This window comes from Sarcophilus harrisii, chromosome 2, assembly GCF_902635505.1.
Source record: "Sarcophilus harrisii chromosome 2, mSarHar1.11, whole genome shotgun sequence".
NCBI classification, from domain to species: Eukaryota; Metazoa; Chordata; class Mammalia; order Dasyuromorphia; family Dasyuridae; genus Sarcophilus; species Sarcophilus harrisii.
In genome coordinates, this window is record NC_045427.1 from 114,139,990 (window position 1) to 114,164,625 (window position 24,636).

Consider the following 24,636-nt stretch of genomic DNA (forward strand, 5'->3'; position numbering starts at 1 on the left):
TTTCATGGAAGATCTCAAACTCAGCATGTCCTGAAACTTTTTATTTTTCCTATGAAAAACATTCCTCATTAATATCCTTGTTTCAGTCACTGGCACCACATTCAATTATTAGAGTTGGTAAATTACTTAGCATCAGATAAGAATGTGGGTCAAATAGTTTAGTACTGGTCACCAAAAGGTCCTCACTTTCATAGATCACTAGCATTCTATAATTTGTCTCAGACTTGCTGATTTCTTACTATTTCTTGCTCTTGTATAGTGAGTAGGGCCTGCAAAGTCAAAACTACTTCTGTAATAATAGTAAGATATTTTGATTCCTTATATACTAAACACCACATAATTTTGTCCTAAAACTCATAAGTTTGAGAACCACTGCTCTCATATATTTCCCTTGCTAACTCTGGTCCCTCGGTTGCTTTCTGCTCGCTTCAACCTAGATGTCTGATCTAAAAAAATCTCTAGTTTTCCTGGCTGGTATCTCTGATGTGATCTTGGGTTTCTTTTGAAGCTTTGTTGCTTCATGGCCTTCTTGCACAAAGCCTTTATATGTAAAACCTGTTCCTTTTCTGGTGTTCCTTGCATGAAAACTATCAATAGCAATATATGTACTCCATGAGCAAGCCTACTGCTACCCTCTGTGAATACAAGTCAGAACCATGGACCTCCTGTTTCACCCCTTACCTCTTATAACTCCACTTCAGGCTAAGAGAGTAATTGGGTGATGATACCTTCACAAAATGGAACTTTATTTTAGAAGATCTTGCTTTGATTATATTGGACCACACTAGCCATCCTGCCTACACAGAGTACAACCTGGTGGTCTAATTCCTAATAATCATCTCAACCAATTTTCATTGTGGACAAAGGAATTCCCCAGTTTTAGATTTCATTTATGGCTACTCTTGGGGGTGTTTTCTCGGGCTAATTAAAAGCCCTCCTAGGTATTTTTCTAGCTAGTCACCTAGTATTGAGTAATAATTTATAATAATTTCTCTCAAAACTTTATCAGATACAAGGAAAGAAAGAAAGAATTCATGAGTATAGTTACTCTACTTTCTTTTCTGAATTTGATATATTTATTAACTTCTTTTTGTGTCCTTCTGTTCACTTACATTTTTAGTAAAAAATTGTCCATGTCTTCATTGTTTTATTAACATTATGTGGTTTTGAGTATTATTCCCTGTGCCTGACACATATAGTAATAAATGCTCTTTGAATAGAATGACTTCTCATTTGCCTCCCCATTTGTCATGACCTTCCTTTTCTGTTTCTAATTTTGGTCATTTTCCTTTGAAAGCAAAACAACAACAAAACGCTTTGCTCATTAGCAAAAAAAAAAGTTCATTTTATTGGTCTCTTTAAAGAATCAGCTCTTTGTTTTATTTATTAATTCAATTGTTTTCCTGCTTCTCATTATATTTTTTGTTCTTTATTATTTCCATTATTGTTATTTTCCTTTAGATGAATCCTTTGTTCTTTTTCTGTGATATGTAATTAAAGAGTTAATTCATTCTTCTCTTTCCTCTCTTATTAAAGCTGATAATCATCACCAATATTTTAGCTTGAAAAACAATTTTTAGAAGAATTAATATTTCTTTTTAGTTTTTTGTTTTTATAACTCAATTATATTTCTGTAATATGATTATTCTTTGTATTCTTCTTTACCTTTTGTTTCTTTTTATTACTCATGTTGCTATTTCTAATTTTACTACACTATAATCTGTAAAAAAATACATATATTTTTTTCTATTTGTTTAGGGCTTTATGAATAAAAAATATTTAAAACTGCCATTTATATAGCCTTTTAAGGTTTGCAAATACTTTATATTCTTGACATTATTTAAGCTTTACAACAATCCTATGAAATAAGTTCTATAAATATTTTAGAGATAAAGAAACCAAGGCCTGTTTCTCTTTGTTGTTCAGTCTTTTCAGTCATATCTGACTCTTCATAATCCTGGAGGTTTCTTGGCAAAGAAACTGGAATAGTTTGCCATTTTCTTCTCCACAAATGAAGAAACTGGGACAGATAGGGTTAAGTGACATTTCATACTGCTAGCCTGCTTGCAAAGTGTCTGAGGCAGATTTGTATTATTTATATTTTTAAATAATAGCTTTTTATTTTCAAAATACATGCAAAAATAGTTTTCAACAACCCTTGTGTTCCAAATATTTTCCCTCCCTTCTCCTTACCCCCTCCTTTAGACAGCAAGTAATCCAATATGTGCTAAACATGTGCAATTCTTCTATACATAGTTTCACAATTACCATGCTGCACACAAAAAAATCAGATCAAAAAGGGAAAAAAATAAGAGAACAATAGGCAAGCAAACAACAAAAAAGGAGAAAATACTATGTTGTGATCCACATTCAGTTCCCAAGTCCTCTGTGCAGATGGTTTTCTCCATCACAAGACCATGGAACTGGCCTGAATCACCTCATTGTTGAAAAAAGCCTTGTCCATCAGAATTGATCCTTGTATAATCTTGCTGTTGCTGTATACAATGTTCTCTTGGTTCTACTCATTTCACGTAGCATCAGTTCATGTAAGTCTCTGATTTCTGAAGTCAAACTGCTCATTGTTTATTACAGGACAATAATATTCCATAGCTTTCATATGCCATAATTCATCGGCCTTTCTCTGAGGTAGATTTGAACTCTGGTCTTTCTTTCTCCAGACCTGGCATTCAATGCACTGCGCCACCTAGGTCTACAGATAATGTTAAGTGACTTAACTATGGTTATATAGCTAGGAAGGATTAAGAGCAGATTTTGAACTATATATCCTCTATGCCAAGTAAATGATTTATTTTCATGAATATTCCAATAGTATTCTGAAAAAATGTGTAATCTTCTGCCTTTTCAGTTTCATACACATACATACATACACACAGAGGCACAAAAATATATACCCAGAGTTATTTCTAGTTTATTCAATAAGAAATTAATTTTTCTGCTTTTAAATTTGTCATTCTGATCATAGAATGTAAAATTCCTCCATTATCATTTTATTTTTATCTATTTCATTTTTTCTTGCTGTTATGCTTTTTAATTAACATAATTGTTGAATTATGTATGCCTCTCTCTTTCTCTCTTTATCTCTCTCTCTGTGTATAATTAAATATTTGTACATTAAAATGAGACAGCTAATTGACAAAATAGTATTTTGGATTTTGAATCCATAAGATCTGGATTCTGATCTTAAATAGTTCCTAGCTCTGAGATCCAGAGCATATCAATTAATCTCAGTCTCAGTTTCCTTATGCAAAAACAGAAATGATAATAGTCACAGGATTGTAGCAAAAATCAAAGATGGTAACGTGCAGTAAAGAACTTTGCAAACCAGAAATTGCTATGTATATACCATCTGCTATTATTTTTACTAGATATTTACCATTGCATAATTATCTAACATTTTTTATCTATCTTTTTTCAGAGTCCAAAATAAACTGTAATATCATTGCTGCTACTGACTTTTAAAATTTTTAATTGGATACTAATATTTTTAGACCAACCTGTGATTTGGAATGTTTTTTCCCCATTAAATATGCTTCTTTCAAGCAGCTTTTTGATGGCTTTCCATTTTCAATCCATTAAATTAATTCCTTTCTTGCAGGGAAATTCAAATAACTAATATTTGATTTGTCTTCTGGCATTTTTTCCTTCCAATTTTTTTTGTATTATTATTTCTGCTATTAAAAGTAATGAATAAAACAAATTATAAATAGGTATAATATTATTATGAGTATTAGTTTCTTATTCTAAATCATTTCTTGATTCATGCTATATCTTGTTTTTTTCTTCTTCCACTAATGTTTTAAATTCTTCATTTAAATTGTAGTTCTGGTCTTTTCTGTAAATTCCCAGTTTGCATTACCAATTGCCTATTGGACATCTCCAATGGGTATATTTGTAGGTATTTCAAACACTTTACAAAGTCAGTCCTCATTTTTCCTCTAAATTGCCTCTAACAGCTCATTTCTCTATTTTAATGGACAACAATATCATATTTCCAAGCAGCAATAGCTTGTAACCTTCGAGTCAATCTCAACTCATTCCTTTCCTTTTCCATCCAAATCTAAACAGTCACCAAATTTATTTAATTCCACATCTACACTCTTATATCCCTCTTCTCCATTTGCATGACCACTGACCCAAGTCAAACCCTCATCACCTCCATAATAGATTTATTTCTAAGCCTCGAGTCTCCTTCTTTTCTAATCATTCTCCAATCCAAGATGTTGCCAAAGTGATGTTTCTAGTCATTCCTCTCTTCAAGAAGCTACAGTGTTTTACTCTTGCCAGATATTTTTTCTGTAGTATTTTAAAACATATCTAATCTTTTCCTTATAGTAACAATAACAATGAGGAGAGTAATTAGCATTCATATAGCATTAAAATTTGCAAGATGCTTTGCACACATAATTTTATCTTCAAAACAACACAAGTGAGTAGAGCTATTGTTATTCCCATTTTACATATGAGAAAAACAATACTGACAGTGGTGAAGTGACTTGCCCAGGATCACATAAATAGTAAATGTCTGAAGGTGAATTCAAACTCAGAATATTTTCAGCCTCTTTTTACTGCTATATAGAGAGAGGTTAAATGATTTGCCCATAGTCACATAACCAGAAAATGTTAGAGGGAAGTTTAAAATCAAGGTATCGGGAAAAAAAAAAAAAAAAAAAAAAAAATCAAGGTATCGAGAGCCTGAGTGCAGGGTTCTTTACTCCGCACTACTGGGTAGTCTCCTTTTCCTTTGGATCAATCGTTTTTCAGCATTCCCCTGGAAAAAGTACCTAATTTTCTGTCACTGAATATGGTAGTGCTTTTTAACCTCTTTGTCATAAACCCTTTGGAGAGTTTTTTGAAGCCCACAAAACTCTTCTAAGAATAATGTTTTAAAAATGCATAAAACAAAATGCATAGCATTGCAAATTGATAATTCATGAACTCCAAGTGAAATGTTGACACTGGGAAGCTAGGTAATTCAGTGGATAAAGTGCTGTATCTGAAGTCAGCAAGACTTAACTACCTGAAGTCAAATCTTACTTCATTCACTTACTAGCTCTGTGACTCTAGGCAAATCACTCACCTCTATGTGCTTCAGTTTTCTAATCTGTAAAATGAGCTAGAGAGGGAAATGGCAAATCACTTCCAATATCTTTACCAAGAAAACCCCCAATGGAGTCATAAAGAATTGGACATGACTTTTTAGTCATCCTTTTTAGGATCAAAAAGCAATTGAGAAACAGAATTATGTAATGTGATTTGTGAAACAATAGTTTTGACATTAAATTTGCAAATGTAATCTGAAATGAAAACAGTATGCCAGTTTCTCCAGTAAATATACATGAATGAAATATGAAATACAACAGGTTTTGGTACATTTTAAGAATTACCCATTATGAAAAAATTAAATTTAATCTAGGTTTACAAGCATGGTTCAATATTAAGAAAACTTAAGTCTGAAAATCTTTAAAAATGATTCAATGAGGGAATTCAATGAAGTAGATGAGGGGGAAAAGACTTTGAATTCCATCATTGATTTATGATGATCAGAAGGAAGAGGAATATTTTTAATACAACAAAACAATATTGACTTGAAACTATGAGTTTCTTATTGTAATAAGAAGAAATACTACAAGCATTTACACTGAAAACAGATATAAAACAGGGATAATCATTTTTTTGCCATTTTGACTTGATATAGAATAGAAAGTGTGTTTTAGGGAAAAAGGTTTGGAAAGTCAGAGAAGTTAGAGTTTGAACCTACCCATTTACAGGTAAGGAAACTAAGGCCTATAGATGATGGGCAAGATCATATTAGACTAGGTAATTGCTAAAACCTCTTGTAATTTAAAAATTTTATGGGTCAACAGGAATGTAGCGATTACAATTTCTTTTTTTTTTTTTTTAAACTGGACCTGTAATTGAATTGGTATATGGAGTTCCAGGTGAGGAATTTTTTTCTGCCAATAGGAGTTGATATCTTCTCTGAAATTCACAATCTTAGAGTAGTGATTCTCAAAATGTGGTTGGTAAACTTCTGGAGATCCTTAAGAGTATTTTAGGAGTCTACAAAGATGTTATTTGCACATTAACATACTCCCTTCTTTTTCTAACTAATATTTGTGTGAGGCTAAATTTTCTTTTTGTCTCTATATATTTAACAAAATAACATCTTGACATCTTAATGAATTGAAATTTTTTTATACTTATCAGTTTTAATTTCGAATACAGAAAATTCAGTAGACTATAAGCCATATGAACAAAAGCTTTTTGAGGTCCTCAATATTTAAAAGTGTAACAGGGTGCTGAGATCAGAAAATTTAAGAAATACTGTCTTAGAGGGTTACCTGGGGCACATAGCCATTCTGTGCCAGGGGCAGGGCTTAAACTCAGGTTTTCCTGTCTCGGAGCCCGGCTCTGTATTTGTTACACTCTATTTGTTATTCCTCTTAGTTGAAATAAAAGTAAGAACAATAAATTAAAAGTATTAGCATTGGACAGAAAAAGATCAAAATAAAATTATTAGGAGCTGTCATTGTTTACTGAAAATCTATCAACTTTCATAGAAACTAATAGAAATGATAAGTTTAATAGCATCCTGTAGTTGAGAGAAAAAGTTTGAAGTCAGAAAGACTTACAAAAAACTATGTTAGCTGTAAATAACCTTGGATAAATCTTACTTAAACTTTTCTGCAAGCAAGTCTATAAGACTGTTTTACAGACTGGTTGCTCATCTTTATCAATGGTGAGAATGTCTTGGTGAGGTCATCTTGTACCATTGAAATCTCAGATTTGGTCTAAAAAACTTCAAATATATAAGATAAATCCACAAAAATAAAACTGGAAAGATTTTAGCATTCACATGTGACTCAGAGGAATGTGGTAAAAATGGCATTTTTTTTTTTCATTTTTCAATTGTGTCTGATTCTTCATGACCACATTTGGAAACATACTGGAGTGATTTGTCTTTTCCTTCTCCAACTTATTTTACAAATGAGTAAACTGAGGCAAATAGGGTTAAATGATTTACCCAGGGTCACACAGCTATGAAGTATGTCTAAGGTCACATTTGAACTCATGAAGATGAGTCTTTCTAGCTCCAGGCCCAGCTCTCTATCTACTACACCACCTATCTGCGCCCCCCCCCCCCCTCAAAATAGCAACATATCCAAAATAAATTTCTTCATTTTATGTATAATGTTAATCAAAATCATTTTCTAAAACAGCTAGATAGGATCAAGAGGAAATTTATATGGAAAAATTTATTTGGCCATTGCATCAGGGAGTGCCTTGAGAAAAATAAAATAAAAAAAAAAAAAAACTGATACAATTAGACTTTTGGTCCTTGGTTTTTAAAACATATAAAAAGCATTTGTCATCAAAACCATCCTATTTTGGGCAATAAATAGGAATCCGAATGGAGTAGAATAGACATGTCAAAAACAGAAGCAAATATATGCAAAAGATTAATGTTTGAATAAACCCAAGGGAAATAAAAACTGTGGAAATTATTCATTATTTAATGATTGGTGGGAAAATTGGGCAGCAGTATGGCTAGAAATTAATTTAGCACCTCACCACACACCATATAACATAATAATTTCTACTGAGATCATAGACTAAATCATAAAAAAGAACAACAAAAAAGACTGAATAAATGTATCTCGACTATACATGAGACGTGGATATTTATCTTTTAAATAGATTGAAATAATTATAGAGAGCAAGGTGGATGGATTTGATTTATAAAAAAAAGTCTGTCCAGCAACAAAAATTACTAGGACTTTTTAAATTATGAAAAATATTCATAGTAATTTACTTTTATTATACTGAATTTAATATTCAGTAAAACAAAGAATTTCTATATCAGAGCAAAGAGAAAAAAGTTTATGCATAAAAACATAAATCCCCACAACATAAAGGTTGCTTTTCAAAAGTAAATAATAAATTCAATATGTTACTTTCAAAGCTGTCCTGCTTATTGAACTTCCTTCTCTTCCATGCATTTTAAAAATTGTCTTCCTTTTCTTTTTCTTAAGTAACTTTATTGCTAGTTTCCCCATTCTCCTATTATCCATAGCAATCATGTATACAGATAAAATATATTCTAACTTCCTTGTGGATTAAAGATATTAAAATTTTAAAAATCCAAAGAAATAATGGAAAAGCAGACATACTCATATTTTGATGAAATACTAGATAGCTGGAATCTTTTTGGAAAGCATTCTGCTTGTATTCTGTTGTGTTCTTAAAATATCATAGCCATTGATCCAATAATCTGATAATTGAGAATGTATCTTCAAAATTACAAAGCAGAGGAAAGGTACTATCAGGTACAATATGCTGACAGCCCCATTATTTATAATTGCAATAATCAGTCTATTATCTGATGACCAACAATTGGGTTGCAGTATATCAAGCTAATGAAACATTATCCCTCTAAGACCATAGTTGAGGAATATTAACAATATGAAAAGGTCTGTAAAATAATTTTAAATGAAGAAACCAGAACCAGAATATCAGCTTGTTGGCCATGGTATGTGAAAGGAAAATATCTATACATAAATATCACTGTAAATGGACAAATGAAGGCAATCTGAAATACAAGAAAAAGTCTTTCATAGGACATCAGGACAAATCAAGTTACATCTTCCCTCCCAGGCTCCTCCTTGAGTTTTTAAAGGTCTGTTGTATAGTCATTTTTCAGTTATGATGGCCTCTTTATGATTCCCTTTGAAGTTTTCTTGGCCAAAATACTAGAATAGTTTGCCATTTCCTTCTCCAGCTCATTTTACAAATGAGGAAACTGAAGCAAACAGGATTAAGTGACTTGCTTAGGGCTACATAACTAGGAAGTGTCTGAGGCCAGATTTGAATTCATGAAGATGAGTTTTCATGATTCCAGTCCTGGCTGTCCATTCACAACACTATCTAAAAGGACTCATGTTCTCCTCTGGTCTTGAACTCTTCCTTTCTCTATTTAAGAATACTTGAGAATTCAGAGTTTGAACTCAGGCCCACTGCAGGAGATGGAACATGGAGCAGTAGAAAAAGACCTGGGTTCTATAGTTAGAAGACTTACATTGTAATCTTTTACCCATTGTAATCAATTACCCATGAGATTAGGAGCAAGTTAATTCATTTTCCTGATCCTCAGTTTTCTAATCTGTAAAAAAATGCACTTGTAATACATGGTTTTTCTTTGGCTTTTAATTCTGGTTTGATGGTCCCTTATTATGTAAAGACCTTCTTTGACCTGTCAGCTGATTTCCAACTTTGACCTCTTGACTATATTCTTTACCAGGCTCAAGGAAATGGAGCTGACCTCACTGGAGATGATCTCCCTAACTATATTAAATATTTTATTTTATTTTTTAAAATAATTTTTTAATAAAATAAAGCACCCTGCTGGGGGACAGGGTATGCTGGATCCTGGTCAAAAGAAACCAGTGCAGTAATTCAGTGGATCTGAAGTGAAGACTATTGATCACAAAGGATGGTCTGATATAACAATTTTCTACTTTATGAGAGAAGGTATTGTGAAGAATAATCATTACATTGCCCTAAACTCAGAGGGGTTCTCTGAAAGAATATTAGCTGCTATAATTTTTGTAAAATTGCTTAGGTACCGAGAGGAATGGTTTCAGTGTCCCCAGGTAGTTGTCCATTGTTGGAACCAGAGTGTAAATCTTTAAAATTGTACTCGTTAACTGGTTTTCTTGCTTCCAATCTCTCCCTTTCCAATCCACATTACATAGTGCCTTGTTCCATACTAATCTTCTAGAAACATTCATTTCATCCTGTCATTTTTGCTACTCAGAAAATGTAATAAAAGCCAAAGTCCTTAGCCTGACTCCAAATCACCTTCACAAGCAGACACCATTGCAGCTAACCCCTAAACACAGGCCCTCTGTTCTTGCCAAGGCTGGTCTCTTTTTCCTGGAACACATACTATATTCCTTCCGATATAATGCAACATGTCTGGCTCACATCCCACCTTTACAAAAAGAAAGCCTTTTCCAACTACTCTCCAGCCAATTTATATTCCCCTTCTCTAAAATTCAATAGTATTTATCTTCTAAATCTCATTTCAGTATTTAATCATATATTGTCATACATTATGATGTAACTTGCTTCATGTGCAACTCTTGACTTAATGACTAAATTTAAGCTGGATATGTTTTACATTGTTTTTGTATACTCTCAATACCTAGCATAATGCTAAGCATCAGCAAATGTAGAAATCAATGAAATTCTAAGCCTTATCCAGCCTTTTAAGTGGATGTGTTAGATAAAAATACATGTAGTTGTATATTCCATATAATTGTAGCACATAATACAAATGTATCATATTGTAAATAAAAATATATAATTTAGTCATATGTAATTTTTAAAAGTATTATACTAATGGAAAGATATTTTACAAAGGAACTACATACAGTGTGAACTTTTAAAAGCAAGACATTTTAAGTTACCCCTCAGGACTGAAAATAAAACAGATATTACATTACAATTTATAATTATTTGTAATTTAGTGCAAAAAATTGAAATGACTTTGAAATTTGAAATGACATGCAGTACAGAATGCATCATTATATCACCACATTCAGGTTAACTTTTGATGTGCCTATTTAGTGCTGAAAAGAACTAGTAATAGAGGTGGGCCTGAGAGAAACATTTTATAATAAAGTCAAGGAACAAAGAAAAAGAAAATGTTTGTATTGCTCCTCACTTAATGTTTAGTTTTAGCCTTAGTTTTGGAATATACAGTGTATAAGCACATAGTTGACTTAGCCATTTTTCTATGTGTTCTATGGCAAAGATTCTAACCTGGACACTCTGGACTTTTTTTATAATTGTTATTTCTATAATATATTTGGTTTCCTCTGTTAATCTAATATAATTTGTTATATGCACTTAAAATCATATTCTGAGGTAGGGTACATGAAGTTCAGCAGACTGCCAAGATGGGTACATGATACAAAAAAAGACATTTTTTTCATATTTGAGGGGCACCTACATGATACAGTGAATAGAGCACCAGCCCTGGAGTCAGGAAGACCTGAGTTCTCCTCAAACATTCAACACTTAGCTGTGTGATCCTGGGCAAGTAACTTAACCCTGATTGCCTCACAAAAGAAAAAAAAAGTTAACATTTTTAAAAAGTCATATTTTATGATATTCTTATTGGGGCATGGGAAAGCTTTATATCTAAGTAGGTATTTATAGATTTAAGGCTAGTTAATGGTGTCCAAGAACTAGGTTCTTGAGGAATTGGGGGAAGGTCATGATTCAGAGAAATATTCTTCTGAATAGATGGCAAGCCTTCTCAAATTGGCTATCCATCATGCACTGCACATTCACTTGGTACCTAGTATTAAATCCTTCAAGAGCAGCTTTCTTGGTCAGGGTTTCTTGTGTCACAAAGTTGTTACTGCTCTGTAATCTGTTGAAAATAAGCCCTTGCCATAAACTTCTCTTTTTGGTCAAATTTGTGAATAGCATGAAGCTGGGACTAGTAACTTACATGCTGAATGAGAAAATTGGAGACCAAAACTTATCTGTTAAGCTGGAAGGATGATCTGTTGTCCTGTGATTTTTTTGTGTTCAAAGATCCAACTATATAAGCATAGGATGTATAAGCAACATGGCTAGAAAGCAGGTTATATAAAAAGCCCTGGAGATTTTCATGAACTGCGGCCTTACTGTGAGTCAACAGTGTGGTGTGGCAACTTTGCCCCATCCCTCCCTTTCCCCCCCCCAAAAAAAACCTCCTAAAGCAACCCACTAATGAAATCTTCACTTTGTTTCAAAAAACATAGTATATAGATTGAGCAAGATGAGTGCCTCACTATCTTTTGCTCTGGTCACAACTGGAGGACTGTAGCTAGGAGAAGGCTCCCAAGATTGTTAGGGGAATATAGACTGTGTAATAGGACATTAGTTTAGAGAAGGGGAGACTTCCAAGGAGTCATGATAACTGGCTGTCTCTAAGTTCTTGCAGAAATATCAGCTTTGTTCTGCTTTATTATAGATAGCAGAATGAGAAACAGTTTTTAGAAATTACAGAGAGGCATATTTGGACCCAAAATAAGGAAAAACTTCATAACAATTGGTACCATTCCCAAGTAGATTGCACTGCCTTGGGATCAAATAGTTCCTGGCCATTGGAATTCTTTAAACAGGGCTGGATAATCACTTGTTAGAGATGTAGGAAAGAATCTCTGCTAAGCTGATTTCCAAGATTAATTTCAGTTGTACTTCCTGTTGATTTTACAATCAAGCACATATCCTTTCTAGACTTGTCAAGAAAGCTCTAAAGAGATAAGATAATAAAGATGGATGAACTCTGTAGAGCAGTAGAAAAATAAAATTGAGTGTATTTTGGTTAAACACAACAAATTTTATAACTATAGTAGGGACTAACAATAACAAATTCATGAAATGGCGTTCTGGTTATGATTCTGCATAGTAAGCCTAAGTAAAAACATACATTCTAGATACCAGCAAGTGAAAATGTTTGCTTAATCTGTATCTCTGCTTGGAAAGGCAAATTATGTGAAATTTTGATATCTTTGATAAAAATTTAAATATATTACCATTAGTTAATGGTCCCTAGTAAATGCAGACCATCATATATGAAAAAGAAAAATAATGAAGCTTGAAAACAGAATCCTACTGAATGAATTTACTGTTTGAAGTTTGGGTTTTTTTTTTCCTGTTGAGAACATGAAGTAGTGTTGTATATATTTAATTAAGGACATCAATAGTTTTGCAGTCTTCATGGAGGTTTCACAAGTCTGTGAAATTATGATGCCAACTTGCCATTTGGGTACTGTTAACCTTGATGCTGGTTTTTCCAGCGTTTCATATATCCATTGATTACTTTATAGGAGGATAAAATTACCTACCATATTGTAAGGAACATAGGAAAAAGTAATCTGAATATAATATTTTTGTTATATGTAATAACTGTTACAATGCCATTTTTTAAAGGGTATATGTTGGAGCCAGACCCTGACAAGAGGCCAGATATTTATCAGATCTCATACTTCTCATTTAAGCTCGCCAAGAGAGAGTGCCCCATTCAGAATGTTCAGGTATGTAAAATTGTGTCTTTAGGAAAGAAGATCTAGAGTGGGACATACTTATATTATCACAGGGTGTGTTTCCAAGGACACGGGGTATAGACCCTCTGCCTGAGTCCAGATCCCATCTCTGTTATTTATTATTGCTATTCAGTCATTTTCAGTTGTCCTACTCTCTGTGACTCCATTTGTGGTTTTCTTGTTTAAGGTATTGGAATGGTTTGCCATTTTCTTTTCCAGCTCATTTTACAGATGAGGCAAACAGGGTTAAATGATTAGCTAATAATTATTATTAAGTTATTAGCTAACAAGTTTGTAGCTAGTAAGTAATTACAGTGTCTGAGGCTAGATTTGAACTCATGAAGATGAGTCTGCCTGACTCCAGACTTTGTACTCTATGCACTATGGCACCACCTGCTGCCCCTCTTATTCACTAGCTATAAGTTTGTACTATAAACTAGTCCCTTAACTTGAGCCTTAGAGTTCCTTCTATAAAACGATATTGCCTACCACATTGGGTTATTATGAGATGAGGTTGCATTGATTGACCTCCGTTATCCTGTGATCTTTTATTCTGATTAAAGCAAATCAGCCTTTGTACCTTTTAGTGTTTGAATTATTCTGTTTCAAATGTATGCAATTAAAATAAGGAATACCTATAAAAAGAATTTTGTTTATCCACAATTATTGTTATAGTTAACTGGTTATCACTCTGAAATCAGCTTTCATGAACACTCAGACCATTCATTTTAATGAAAAGAAATCAACGTTAGTACAAAGCTGGTAGAAGAGTAAAAATGAGGAAAGTGATATGGAAAGATAGAAAAGATGAGCCAAAACAATTTTATCCTGGCCTTTTTAAAAATAAAAAAACGATTTATTGATGATGAAAAATGGCCTATAGATAGAATACAGGACGTAATCTACAACAATTTCATGCAGAAGTATAACCAATTTAAATTAATTGCCATAACAAGGAGACTAAAAGTATTAGTCATCAAACTTTTCAAGTGGGGAGAGATAGCATCCTAGACTAACACTGGATTGGAATATAAAATCTTTTGCAAAATTTTAAAGGAAAACTGATGGTAAATAATAAGAAATGTTTCCTCATAAAACAAGAACAATGGAGAGTAAAAATAATGTATATAAAATTTGATGAGAAACCTAATAAGGCAGTTATCCTAAAGACATTTAAGAATGAAAGGCAATAGAAAAAAAAATGGAAGTTATTATGACAAACTTTTTTTTTTTTTTTTTTTTTTTTTTTTACCATGGCACAAATTTGGATTCAGCATCACAGTGCAGATATGTTGGTAGAGGAGGTAAAAATGACATGAACGTGGGCAGTAATGGCGGGAAAAAATCTGAATTAGATCAAGTGTAAATGGAAGACATTTGTATCATAGGTGATACAGTGTTGAGAATACTGAGAAATCGATTCACAAAGTAGATCTAAAGGAGAAGACACCAAAGACATGGAAACCTTAATAATGAAAAAAGATGACACCCACCATTGACCTACCTTTATATCTATTTACTCATCTACATAAAATTTTATGAGGATAGTTTGCTTAAGCACATCAAGGACATTTGTTGATGAAGTAAGAGTAGGGAACATAAGTGGGTTTTTGAACATAATATTCTATAGTCAACCATATCTTTATCCTTACAATTTAATCATCTTTTAATATCAATATCCTCCTGGTGATGCTGTATCTGCAAGTCATGGAACATTATAGTTTCCAAAGAATTCAAAATTAGTATCACATAAAGGGCATTGGAGAGATTCATAGTAGTGTGAGTTGACTGTATTACATAACAAATAAGAAATTATAAAAAGAAATGAAAATAAAAGATGTCATCAGAGAAAAGTATGATGAAAAAGATGGCCTGCTAGAATACTAGAATGAATGATCTGTCACTAAAATAAGAACCAATCTATGTACTCTACTGGTATTTTCACAATATCAGGTGAAATGAAGGTATCCCCTAGCATGTTGGGTGAACCACTGTAGCAAACTTAAGACAAGAATTACACAGAATGAGTAGTCATGAATGGATTTCAGTCTACATCTGTTAGGGGAAGAATTTACATTAATGAAGGTCTAGATCCATTCAAGCTACTAACTTATTCTCCCATTCACCAATTAATTCTCCAATTCAGACATAGACAATAATGGCTATCTCTACTAAGTCCAAAGTCATTTGCTTCTCAAATTAGATTTTGTCTCTGTACAATGTGGGGATTAAATTAGTTGGCAGAAAGGTTCCTTTCAGCTCTCAAAGTCCATGAGAGAGACAGCATACTCCTGTGACTTATTATACTGGACTTGGTATCAAAAGATCTGGGTTCAACTCCAGATAATAGCTCTTACTAGTTGTGTGACCATGGACAAAATCACTTCATCTTTCTAAACTCTTCAATGTTTCCTTTGCATAATGGGGACAATAAGAGAGTACATCTTACACAAGGAGCTATTGTACCAAAAGCCTTACAAATATGGTTTTTTAGAGGAAAGTTGCATTGTTGTTAGAAGAGGAAGTGTGTGCCTTTTGGTGAAGTTGAGTGGATTTTATGGATTATAAACCATTATTACATTGGTACATTGAGTGACAGCAGCTAAGTCTGACTGAGCCATAGTCAGTTTAATTAGCATCATTTGTATCATGTGCTCTTACACAGGCTATACAAGTCCACCTCCTATGCTGCCACAAGGGGTATGCTGAGTTAATGTGAGGAAGAGGTATTCTTATCTCAATCAGATTGAGATCAGAAGAAAATCACTGGTCCATGTATTTTCCATCATTCACTAGTTATTTTGTTCTTCTCTCTGTCTTGTCCACAAAGGTACATGGCATCTTACTGCTCTTGACTATTCCTGATGGTTTGGAGGTTAATTTTGTTCTCTTTGTTTGTTTGTTTTAATCTACAGAACTCTCCCATCCCTGCTAAGCTTCCAGAACCAGTGAAAGCCAGTGAGGCAGCTGCGAAAAAAACCCAGCCAAAGGCCAGGTAAAAATTATTTGGTTAAACACTTCATTTCTCAGTGGGAGCAGGCAGGGTGATAATTTGCCCCAGAGCCAAGGGGGCACTTGTAATCCGCAGGTAACTCTTTGAGCCATATCTTTGCAGTAGGAGTCCTGACCTATGATTTTTATCAGGGTAAGGATACTTACAGTGTGTAAATTCCCTTTACCAATGCTGATGAGTATGTGATACTTAAGAGAGTTAGCTGGGCCAATTAAATGACTTGTCTGTGATCACACATCTAGTGCATCAAGTACATTTTCAACATAGATCTTTTCTGACTCCTAAGGCCAGCCACACATAAGTCCACTCTGATACATTCTGTCCCTTAAAGTGACCATAAAATAAAAATTATTTTCCTAATATAGCTACCCGAACATCTCCATCTAAGAGTATTGTCCCTTAGAAGCAATCCCATTGGAATGCCTATACTTAACTCCATTGAGGCTGTTGGTGGATCAGACATTCCTGAACGTGACTATCCTTTGATCCTTTCTTTCAAAGGTTTTTATTAGCAGCTGAGTGTTATAAACCTGGAATCAAGAAACTTGGGTTTGAGAGGCAGCTAGGTGGCACAGTAGATAGAGCACCAGCCTTGAAGTCAGGAGGACCTGAGTTTAAATCTGATCTCAGACATGTAACACTTCTTAGCTGTGTGATCTTGGGCAAGTCACTTAACTCCAATTGGCTCAGCAAAAAAAAAAAAAAAAAGAAAGAAAGAAAAAAGAAAAGAAAAGAAACTTGGGTTTGTATCATGTTTTTCTTATTTCCTAGTTGTTTGGCTCTGGGACAAACTTCATCTCTCTATCCACAGTTTTCTCATCTATGACATAAGGAAGTAGGAGACTTTAATTTCTAGATTCTCTTCTAATTATATATCTAACAATATTAAGATTATATGAATTTTTCCTATGCTTAGGAATCCCAGACTCCATACCTCCTAGCTGCTAGAGTTGGGATCCTTTCTTCAGTGTATCTAAATAGGAAATGAGAATAATAATATCCATATTATCCATCTAACAGGGCTTTATGTGGAAAGTATTTTGTAAACCTTGAAACTATGTAGAAATATGAGTTGCTGTACTTCAAACCTTATGAGAAAAGTGCATATAAATAATAGTCAGACAGATAAGTCAGATCCATTTTCATGCCCTCATGGAAGTTCTCTTCTATATTAGGTATATAGCCCAGCAGAGAAAAATAGCAGAGGATTTTCTTCATTTCTCCTTGTTAAGACCAAATAATAAAGTAACAGAATTCCAATTGTTTGCACGAACTTGCTTTTTTCTTAGTCCCACACAGAGCCATGTGGAACCTTATATTAATGGGGCCCCAGAATTAGTTGTGGGCACATAAAGATGCACAGTAGCCAGATGGTGTCTCCAAATGCCTCAGTGTGCTTCTGGCCCTTTGTCTAATCACGTGTGTCTTATTCTTCAATCTTAATGTGAGTGATGAGTCTTCTCCCTTATTCCCTTTACTCTCCAGTGTTCTCTTGAATGATCTGCATTCTGCTTTATGTTTTTTGCTTTATACCATCCTATTTTCTCTCCTTTTTTCTCTCTTAATTTTTCCTCCCAAAGTTTCTTTAGAGGCAGCACAAAGTAAGGAACACTAGACTTGGATAGCCAAGAGAAAAAGTCTGAACTCTCCTTTTATTTTTTTTAAATTTTTTTTTTCTTTTTGTGAGGCAATTAGGGTTAATTGAATTGCCAGAGCAACACAGTTAGAAAGTGTCAAGTGTCTGAAGTCAGTTTTGAACTCAGGTTCTCCTGATTCTAGAACTGGTACTCTATCCACTGTGCCATTTGCTGTCCTCAAAAACCCTACTTGTAACTTTTACTAGATATATAAGCAAATCATGTTTAGCATTTCCCCCTTCCCCATGAGGAGAATACTGGTATTATCTACTTTACAAGGTTAATAAAATAATGTAGGGAAGCATTTTGCAAGCATTAAAGCACTATCTAAATGACAGCTATGGTTATTTTTATTCTCTGAAATTTTGGGGACCAGCTCGCTACATAGCTTAAAAGCAATGAGAAATAACAGTGGGGTCCCATGTATTCAGAAACAGGTCAGAAGTGGGACTCTTGGTTTGGCTGCTGTGTTAATCATTCAGTAAATTTTCAGCAAATATTTTCTGTGTGCCAGGCACTGTGGTAGGGTTAGGGATTCAAAGATAAAGGCAAGAGTCCTTGCCCTCAGGAAGCTTATATTCTCTTGAAGTAAATAACATCTACCCTCAAAAGTAAATAAAACATATTGATAAAGTAAGTACAAAGTAATTGTCAGGAAGTGGCCCCAGCAACTGGAGAAAGCAGAAAAACATCATGTAAGATGGAGCATTTAGACTTGAACATTGAAGAAAAAAGCAGATTGGAGGCATTCATATTATTAGCTCAGCCTACGCCCAGCTACTGATATTAAGTCAATCCATTCTGCCTTCACCTCTCCTACATGTCTACCCAAAGGGCAGACTTGTAGTACAGCTTATGCATTAAGCATTTTTGACAAGATCCCATCTGCCCTCTGGGAGCAAAGCCATGTGGCTAGTATCAAGTTAAATGGGAGACGTGAGTGCTGCCTTTTCCAAAAGGAGCAAAAATGCACAGAAATGGCTCAAAGCCCTTTCCCTGGACAATCCTTTTGTTTCTCTAGCTTCACCTGCTGATGGAGAGACCTATTTTTCTCCAAAGAGAAGTCTGATTTCCATTGCTTGTCAGCCTGACAGTAGATGTAATTAGATTGGTATTCTTTATTTTTGTGTCTGTGACTTATTTATGGCAACTGGCCTGAATAATCTCTTTGATTTCAGAAAGTTTTGGCAGGAGTTGAGATGGTCTAATTTTGTCAGAGGTTCTGAGACCTCTTAGTCACACCTGAGAAGATGGAAAAGGACTCAGAAAGTGTTGTCAGGGATGCTTTTGTCACTAGTCTTGGTGTAAGCTAGGTCTTAAAACTTAACCTCCATTGGATTGCATGAGAACTACATAAAACACCATGCCCAGGGACATCCAGAACACTGGATTAGATCCATGATAGCTTCGTTTCTTTCTTTCATAGAGAATTTGCTTGCTTTAACTCATGTGAGCACAGTCATCTCTATATTTTAAGGGCTAGTTTAAAAATACCTAACTAGAAACCCAGACTTTATTAGTCAGTTATTAGTTGACTGTCTACAGCCTCAAAGGAGAAGGAGTCTGGTGTCTTCTATAGAATTATTGGCAAATAGCTGTTTGGACATTTTGATCACAGGAAAAATCTTTTCTCAACACCCTTCCACAAATATGCATCTTTAATTTCTACTTTTAACTTGATTTTTAAAAAACTTTCACAGGCTGACGGATCCTATTCCTACAACAGAGACGTCAATTGCACCTCGCCAAAGGCCAAAAGCTGGACAGACCCAACCGAACCCAGGAATTCTCCCTATCCAGCCAGCCTTGACACCTCGAAAGAGACCCACTGTTCAAGCCCCAGCTCAACCTACAGGTGAGGAAGTTGGTCAGCTACAGTGCCCTAATTTACCTTGTCACCATCATGGGCAGCAAAGTTTTACCAGATGAGTCAAGCCTAAACTGGGAGGGAGAATGAAGACTTTAAGGCTTTAAGAATAGGTCTGATGGCATCATATTGTTCCTATTGTCACTTCTTGGAGATCAAGGGGATGGGAATGCACCCACTGGTACACTTCAAAGAGTACTAGACTGGCTTTATTTAATATCATAACTTGTTTTTTTCTCTCTGTACTCTCTGAACTTACACTTACTATTTGAGTAAATTTGGGCATACATTATTTACCATCTCTGGTGTCCAGTTTCCTCATTCTAAGTCCTGAGATTCTATTAATGCTTTTTAAAAATCAAGAAGCATTTATTAAGTACCCACTGTGCATTAGGCACTGTCTAAGTACTGAGGAAAACAAAGAAGTGGCAAAAACAAAACAAAACAAAATAGTTCCTGTCCTCAAGAAGCTTACATTCAAATGGGGGCACAACATGTAATTATATAGGCAAGATACCTAGTAACTTTAGAGAAGGTACTAGAATGTATGGGGGTCAAGCTAATTAATAGTTAGCTTTCATATCACATTTTAAGATTTGCAAATCACTTTACAAATATAATCTCATTTGTTCTTTGCAGCAATTCTGGGAGGTGGGTGCCATTATTACTTTCATTTTTCAGAAAGAAAACTGAGACAGATTGGTAAAGAGATTTACTTGAGGGCATACAGATAGTGTCTGAGGCTGTAATTGAATTTAAATCTTCCTGACTCCAGGTTCATTGTTCTATTCAATGAGTTGAGTCTTAAATGATGCTAAAGATTATAAAAGGTGGAAGTGAGGTAGGACAACATTCCAAAAATGGAAGGTGATGAAGTACAAAAGCAAGCAGGTGGGAAGTTGAGAAGCAAGTGTCATATTTGAAAGTATTTAGTGCTGGTTGTGTGACCCTGGACAAGTCACTTAACTCTGTTTGCCTCAGTTTCCTCACTTGAGGAATGAGCTGGAGAAGGAAATGGCAAACCACTCCAGTATCTTTGCCAAGAAAAGCAAAGTTGTGGAATCATGTTGTACATGACTGAAATGTCTCAATGAAGTAAGAAATAGCAGCAATGTTGCTGAAAAAAGACTAAGGCATCTTTTGGATACCTAAAGAGGCCAAACCTTTCTCATTATTTTTGAAGTACCTAATCTATCCAGGGCTCAATGCTAGGGCTGGAAAGATGATAGATGAAGGTCTGTACCCTTAAGGATTATACTTGTAGAGGGATAGATAGTAAGGGAGGGAGGCCAAATATACAAATATGATATGATGCAGCCTTCAGTGTGACCTAGACAAAGGTGAGTGCATGTTCTGCTGGGAGAAGCCAGAATAGTGATTAGCAGAGGTAGCACCTGGGCTGGAGGAAGTGTTGAAGAGGACAGGGATTTAAGCAGGTGGAGAGAAAGAATTCTTAACCTTCTTTATGTCATAGATATCTTCTGAATGTTTTTAAGTGCATAACACAAAATACATAAGATCATAAAGAATACATAAAGATCATAAAATTATATCAAAATACAGTTATTAATTAGGAAAAAAGTGTTCATGAACACCAAATTAAATACTCCAGGTGTAGATATATTGTGGTCCAGATCCAGGAGACAGCCTGCCCATATGCAGCGAGGTGGGAACAGACAGAATGAGATGAAAATTAATAATCTGATTTGGTTGGAACTGGAGAGTCCCTGAAGGAGAATAGTTCTTAAAGGAGAGGTAGGTTAAGACCAGATTGTGTAGTTATTTAAATGCCTTGATAAATGACCATCTGCTTATGTAAAACACATGTTAATTAGATACAGGGTAACTTTGGAGAGGAAAACATTAGCTGCTGTGGGAAATGGAAGACTTCAAGCAGGAAGAGGTAGTTGAGCTAAATCTTAAGAGAAAACAGGGTTTCTAAGAGATGGAAATTAAAGAGCCCATTCCAGGCTTGGGAGAAAGCCAATACAAAGATAAGGAATTAGGAGATGGACTGACATATGTAGGAATAATAGTAGGCAAGTATGGTGGTATTTGAGGGTTTCTGTTTCCTTATTTATTGGTTAAAATGAGATTCAGATAATCAAGTCCCATTACTTTCTCTATGTTAAGAGGAATCGTCAAGCCAGTCAGGAACTTTCAGTGGTTGTTTTTGTTTTTTTTTTTTAGCAGACAGCACACTCTTGTCTTCATGGTTAAATTCACAAATATCCAGCCTCTGTATCAGTTTTATGATCTGTACCTAAAGTTCATTATTAATTTCCTCCATCTGGCCAAGCAGTCTGTAACACACTCTATTCATAAAATCACTTCTTTATATCATTTCTTATTTCTTCTGTTAAATATTCATCTATCCTTTCTAGCTACTTTGTACCTTTTGAGCATAGTACACATTTCTATCACTATATTTCAGGCATCATGGAATAATGCATCTCGATATAAGACCTATTTACTTTGATACACAGCAAACTCCCAATTAATATGAACAATGAATTCCATGAAGTCACATTATTTAAATTCATATTGTATATTTTCATTGGCCTGGACTTAACTACATTTTACATAATGATGACTTTAAATAGTATTAATTCAAATAATTCAAATACATGTAATCACTTCACAGGACACTTTTACATTAATTGGGACTTAGCTATGTTGATTTGAGTCCATACATATTATTTCTAACCCTCTTTCTTCCTTTTTTCTAATAAAAACATCTCAAATGCTATTTTTTCTTATGTCATGGTATTTGATTTAACAACTATATGTGGGCATTCTTTTCTTTACCCCTCCATTTTTGGTTTCAGATGAACTGATCTCTAGAAATATATACTTTCTTGAATAGATGTCTCAGAGACATATATTTCCATCTGTTTCTCTAAGAATCAGATTATTTGCAACTTCATTTTGGATGTATCATTTATTACCCAAAAGAATCAATAGAAATGAGTGCTGGTCATCAGGCATATACCCCATTCAGTCTCCTTAGTTCTCTCCGGATGTAGATAGCGTTTTCCACTCTAAAGATGTAAGAATTGTCTTGGATCACCACATTGCCGAGAAGAGCTAACTCTGTCATAGGTAATAATAATATAACATAATATGTTAATATGTTATAACATAATCTTGTCACTGTGTACAGTGTTATCCTGGTTATGCTCACTTTCCTCAGCATCAATTCATGTAAATCTTTCCAGACTTTTCTGAAATGAGCGTGCTCATCATTTCTTATAAAACAATAAGATTTCATTATATTCATAGACCATAACTTATTCAGTCAGTCTTCAGTTGATGGACATCCTCTCAATTTCCAAAAAGAGCTGCTCCAAACATTTTTGATATGAGAGTCCTTTTCCCTTTTTTATGATCTTTTTGGGATATGGGCCCAGTAGTGATAATGCTGGATCAAAGGGTATGCACAGTTTTAGGCATGATTCCAAATTGTTATCCAGAGTGGTTGGATCATTTCACAACTCCACCAACAATGTATTAGTGCCCCAATTTCCTCACATGCCTTTAAATATTTATCATTATCTTTTCCTGTTATTTTTAGCCAGTCAAATAGATATGGAATGGTACCTCAGAGTTGTCTTAATTTTCATTTCTGAGGATGATGAATTTCAATATTAACTTGTATATGAGAGATGTTTGCATCCCTCAGTCTGCTATTTTTTTAAAAATTGTTTTATTTTATTTTTGGATCTAAATTCTCTGCTTCCTAACCCTCCCTTCACCATCTCCCATTTAGAAAGCAAGAAAAGCAAAATTCATCATACATACAAATGTATAGTCATGCAAAACATTAGCCATATAACAAAAGCAATGTGTCTCAATCTGTATTCTATGTTTATCACTTATCTATTATCATGTGAGAGCATGTTTCAACATTAGCCTTCCAAAATGTGGTTGTTCATCAGATTTCCTAAGTATCTCAGTTATTTGTCTTTACACTATTGCTATTGTAAAAATTTGTTTTCCTTACTCTGCTCATTTCATTTTGCATCATTTTACACAAGTCTTTCCAGATTTCTTTGAAACTGTATCCTTCATAATTTGTTACAACATAGTAGTGTGCTATTATATTAATATACCAGACAACTTTTTAGGCCAATCCCCAATTGATGAGTATCTCTTCAGTTTTCAATTCTTTACTGCCACAAAAAAGAGCTGTTAATAAATATTCTTATATATCCTTTTCCTCTTTCTTTGATCTCTTTGAAGTATAGACATAGTAGCAGTATTCTTAGGTAAAAGAGGTATATATAGTTTAATAACTTTTTGGACAAAGTTTCAAATTGTTTTCCCTTTTTATTTTATTATTTTTTTTATTTACAAGCATATGCATGGGTAATTTTTCCAACATTGATCTTTGCAAAACCTTTTGTTTCAAATTTTACCCTTCTTCCCACCACCCTCTCCTCTATTTGGCAGATAGTCCAATATATGTTAAATCCAATATATATACATATTTGTACAGTTACCTTGCTGCACAAGAAAAATCTGATCAATAAGGAAGGGAAAAAAAACTGAGAAAGAAAAAATGCTAGCAAATTACAACAGAGAGAAAATGCTATGTTGTGGTCCACACTCTGTTCCTATGATTCTCTCTCTGGGTGTAGACGACTCTCTTCATCACTGAACAAGTAGAATTGGTTTGAATCCTTTCATTGTTGAAGAGAGCCACATCCATCCATTCACAGTTCCACTAACAATGTATCAGTACCCCAGTTTTCCCACATTCCCTCCAACTTTTGTTTTCAGTATATTTATCCTATTAAAAATTATTGAGGATCTCTCCAAAGCATTTTTGTTTATCTGGGTTATATTTATAGATATTTACCATATTGGAAATAAAAACTATTTGAATTTGTAGACCCTCTAAAAGGGTTTCAGAGATCCCCAGGATTCTCTAGACCATATTTTGAGAACCACTGTTGTTATCTTTTCTGGTCATCTTAGCCAATCTGAAAGGTG

At 34.2% G+C, this 24,636-nt stretch overlaps 1 protein-coding gene across 13 annotated transcripts in view; it reads left to right on the forward strand.

Annotated features, from left to right (window-relative positions):
* Nucleotides 1-24,636, forward strand: part of AAK1 (AP2 associated kinase 1) — a 242,795-nt gene that overhangs the window by 148,510 nt on the left and 69,649 nt on the right. For all 13 annotated transcript variants that reach the window (XM_031950606.1, XM_031950605.1, XM_031950611.1 and 10 more), the window contains exons 9-11: nucleotides 13,012-13,115; nucleotides 16,040-16,119; nucleotides 19,475-19,629. In XM_031950606.1, coding sequence (XP_031806466.1) covers nucleotides 13,012-13,115; nucleotides 16,040-16,119; nucleotides 19,475-19,629 — 339 coding nt within the window. The remainder of the gene's footprint in view (nucleotides 1-13,011; nucleotides 13,116-16,039; nucleotides 16,120-19,474; nucleotides 19,630-24,636) is intronic.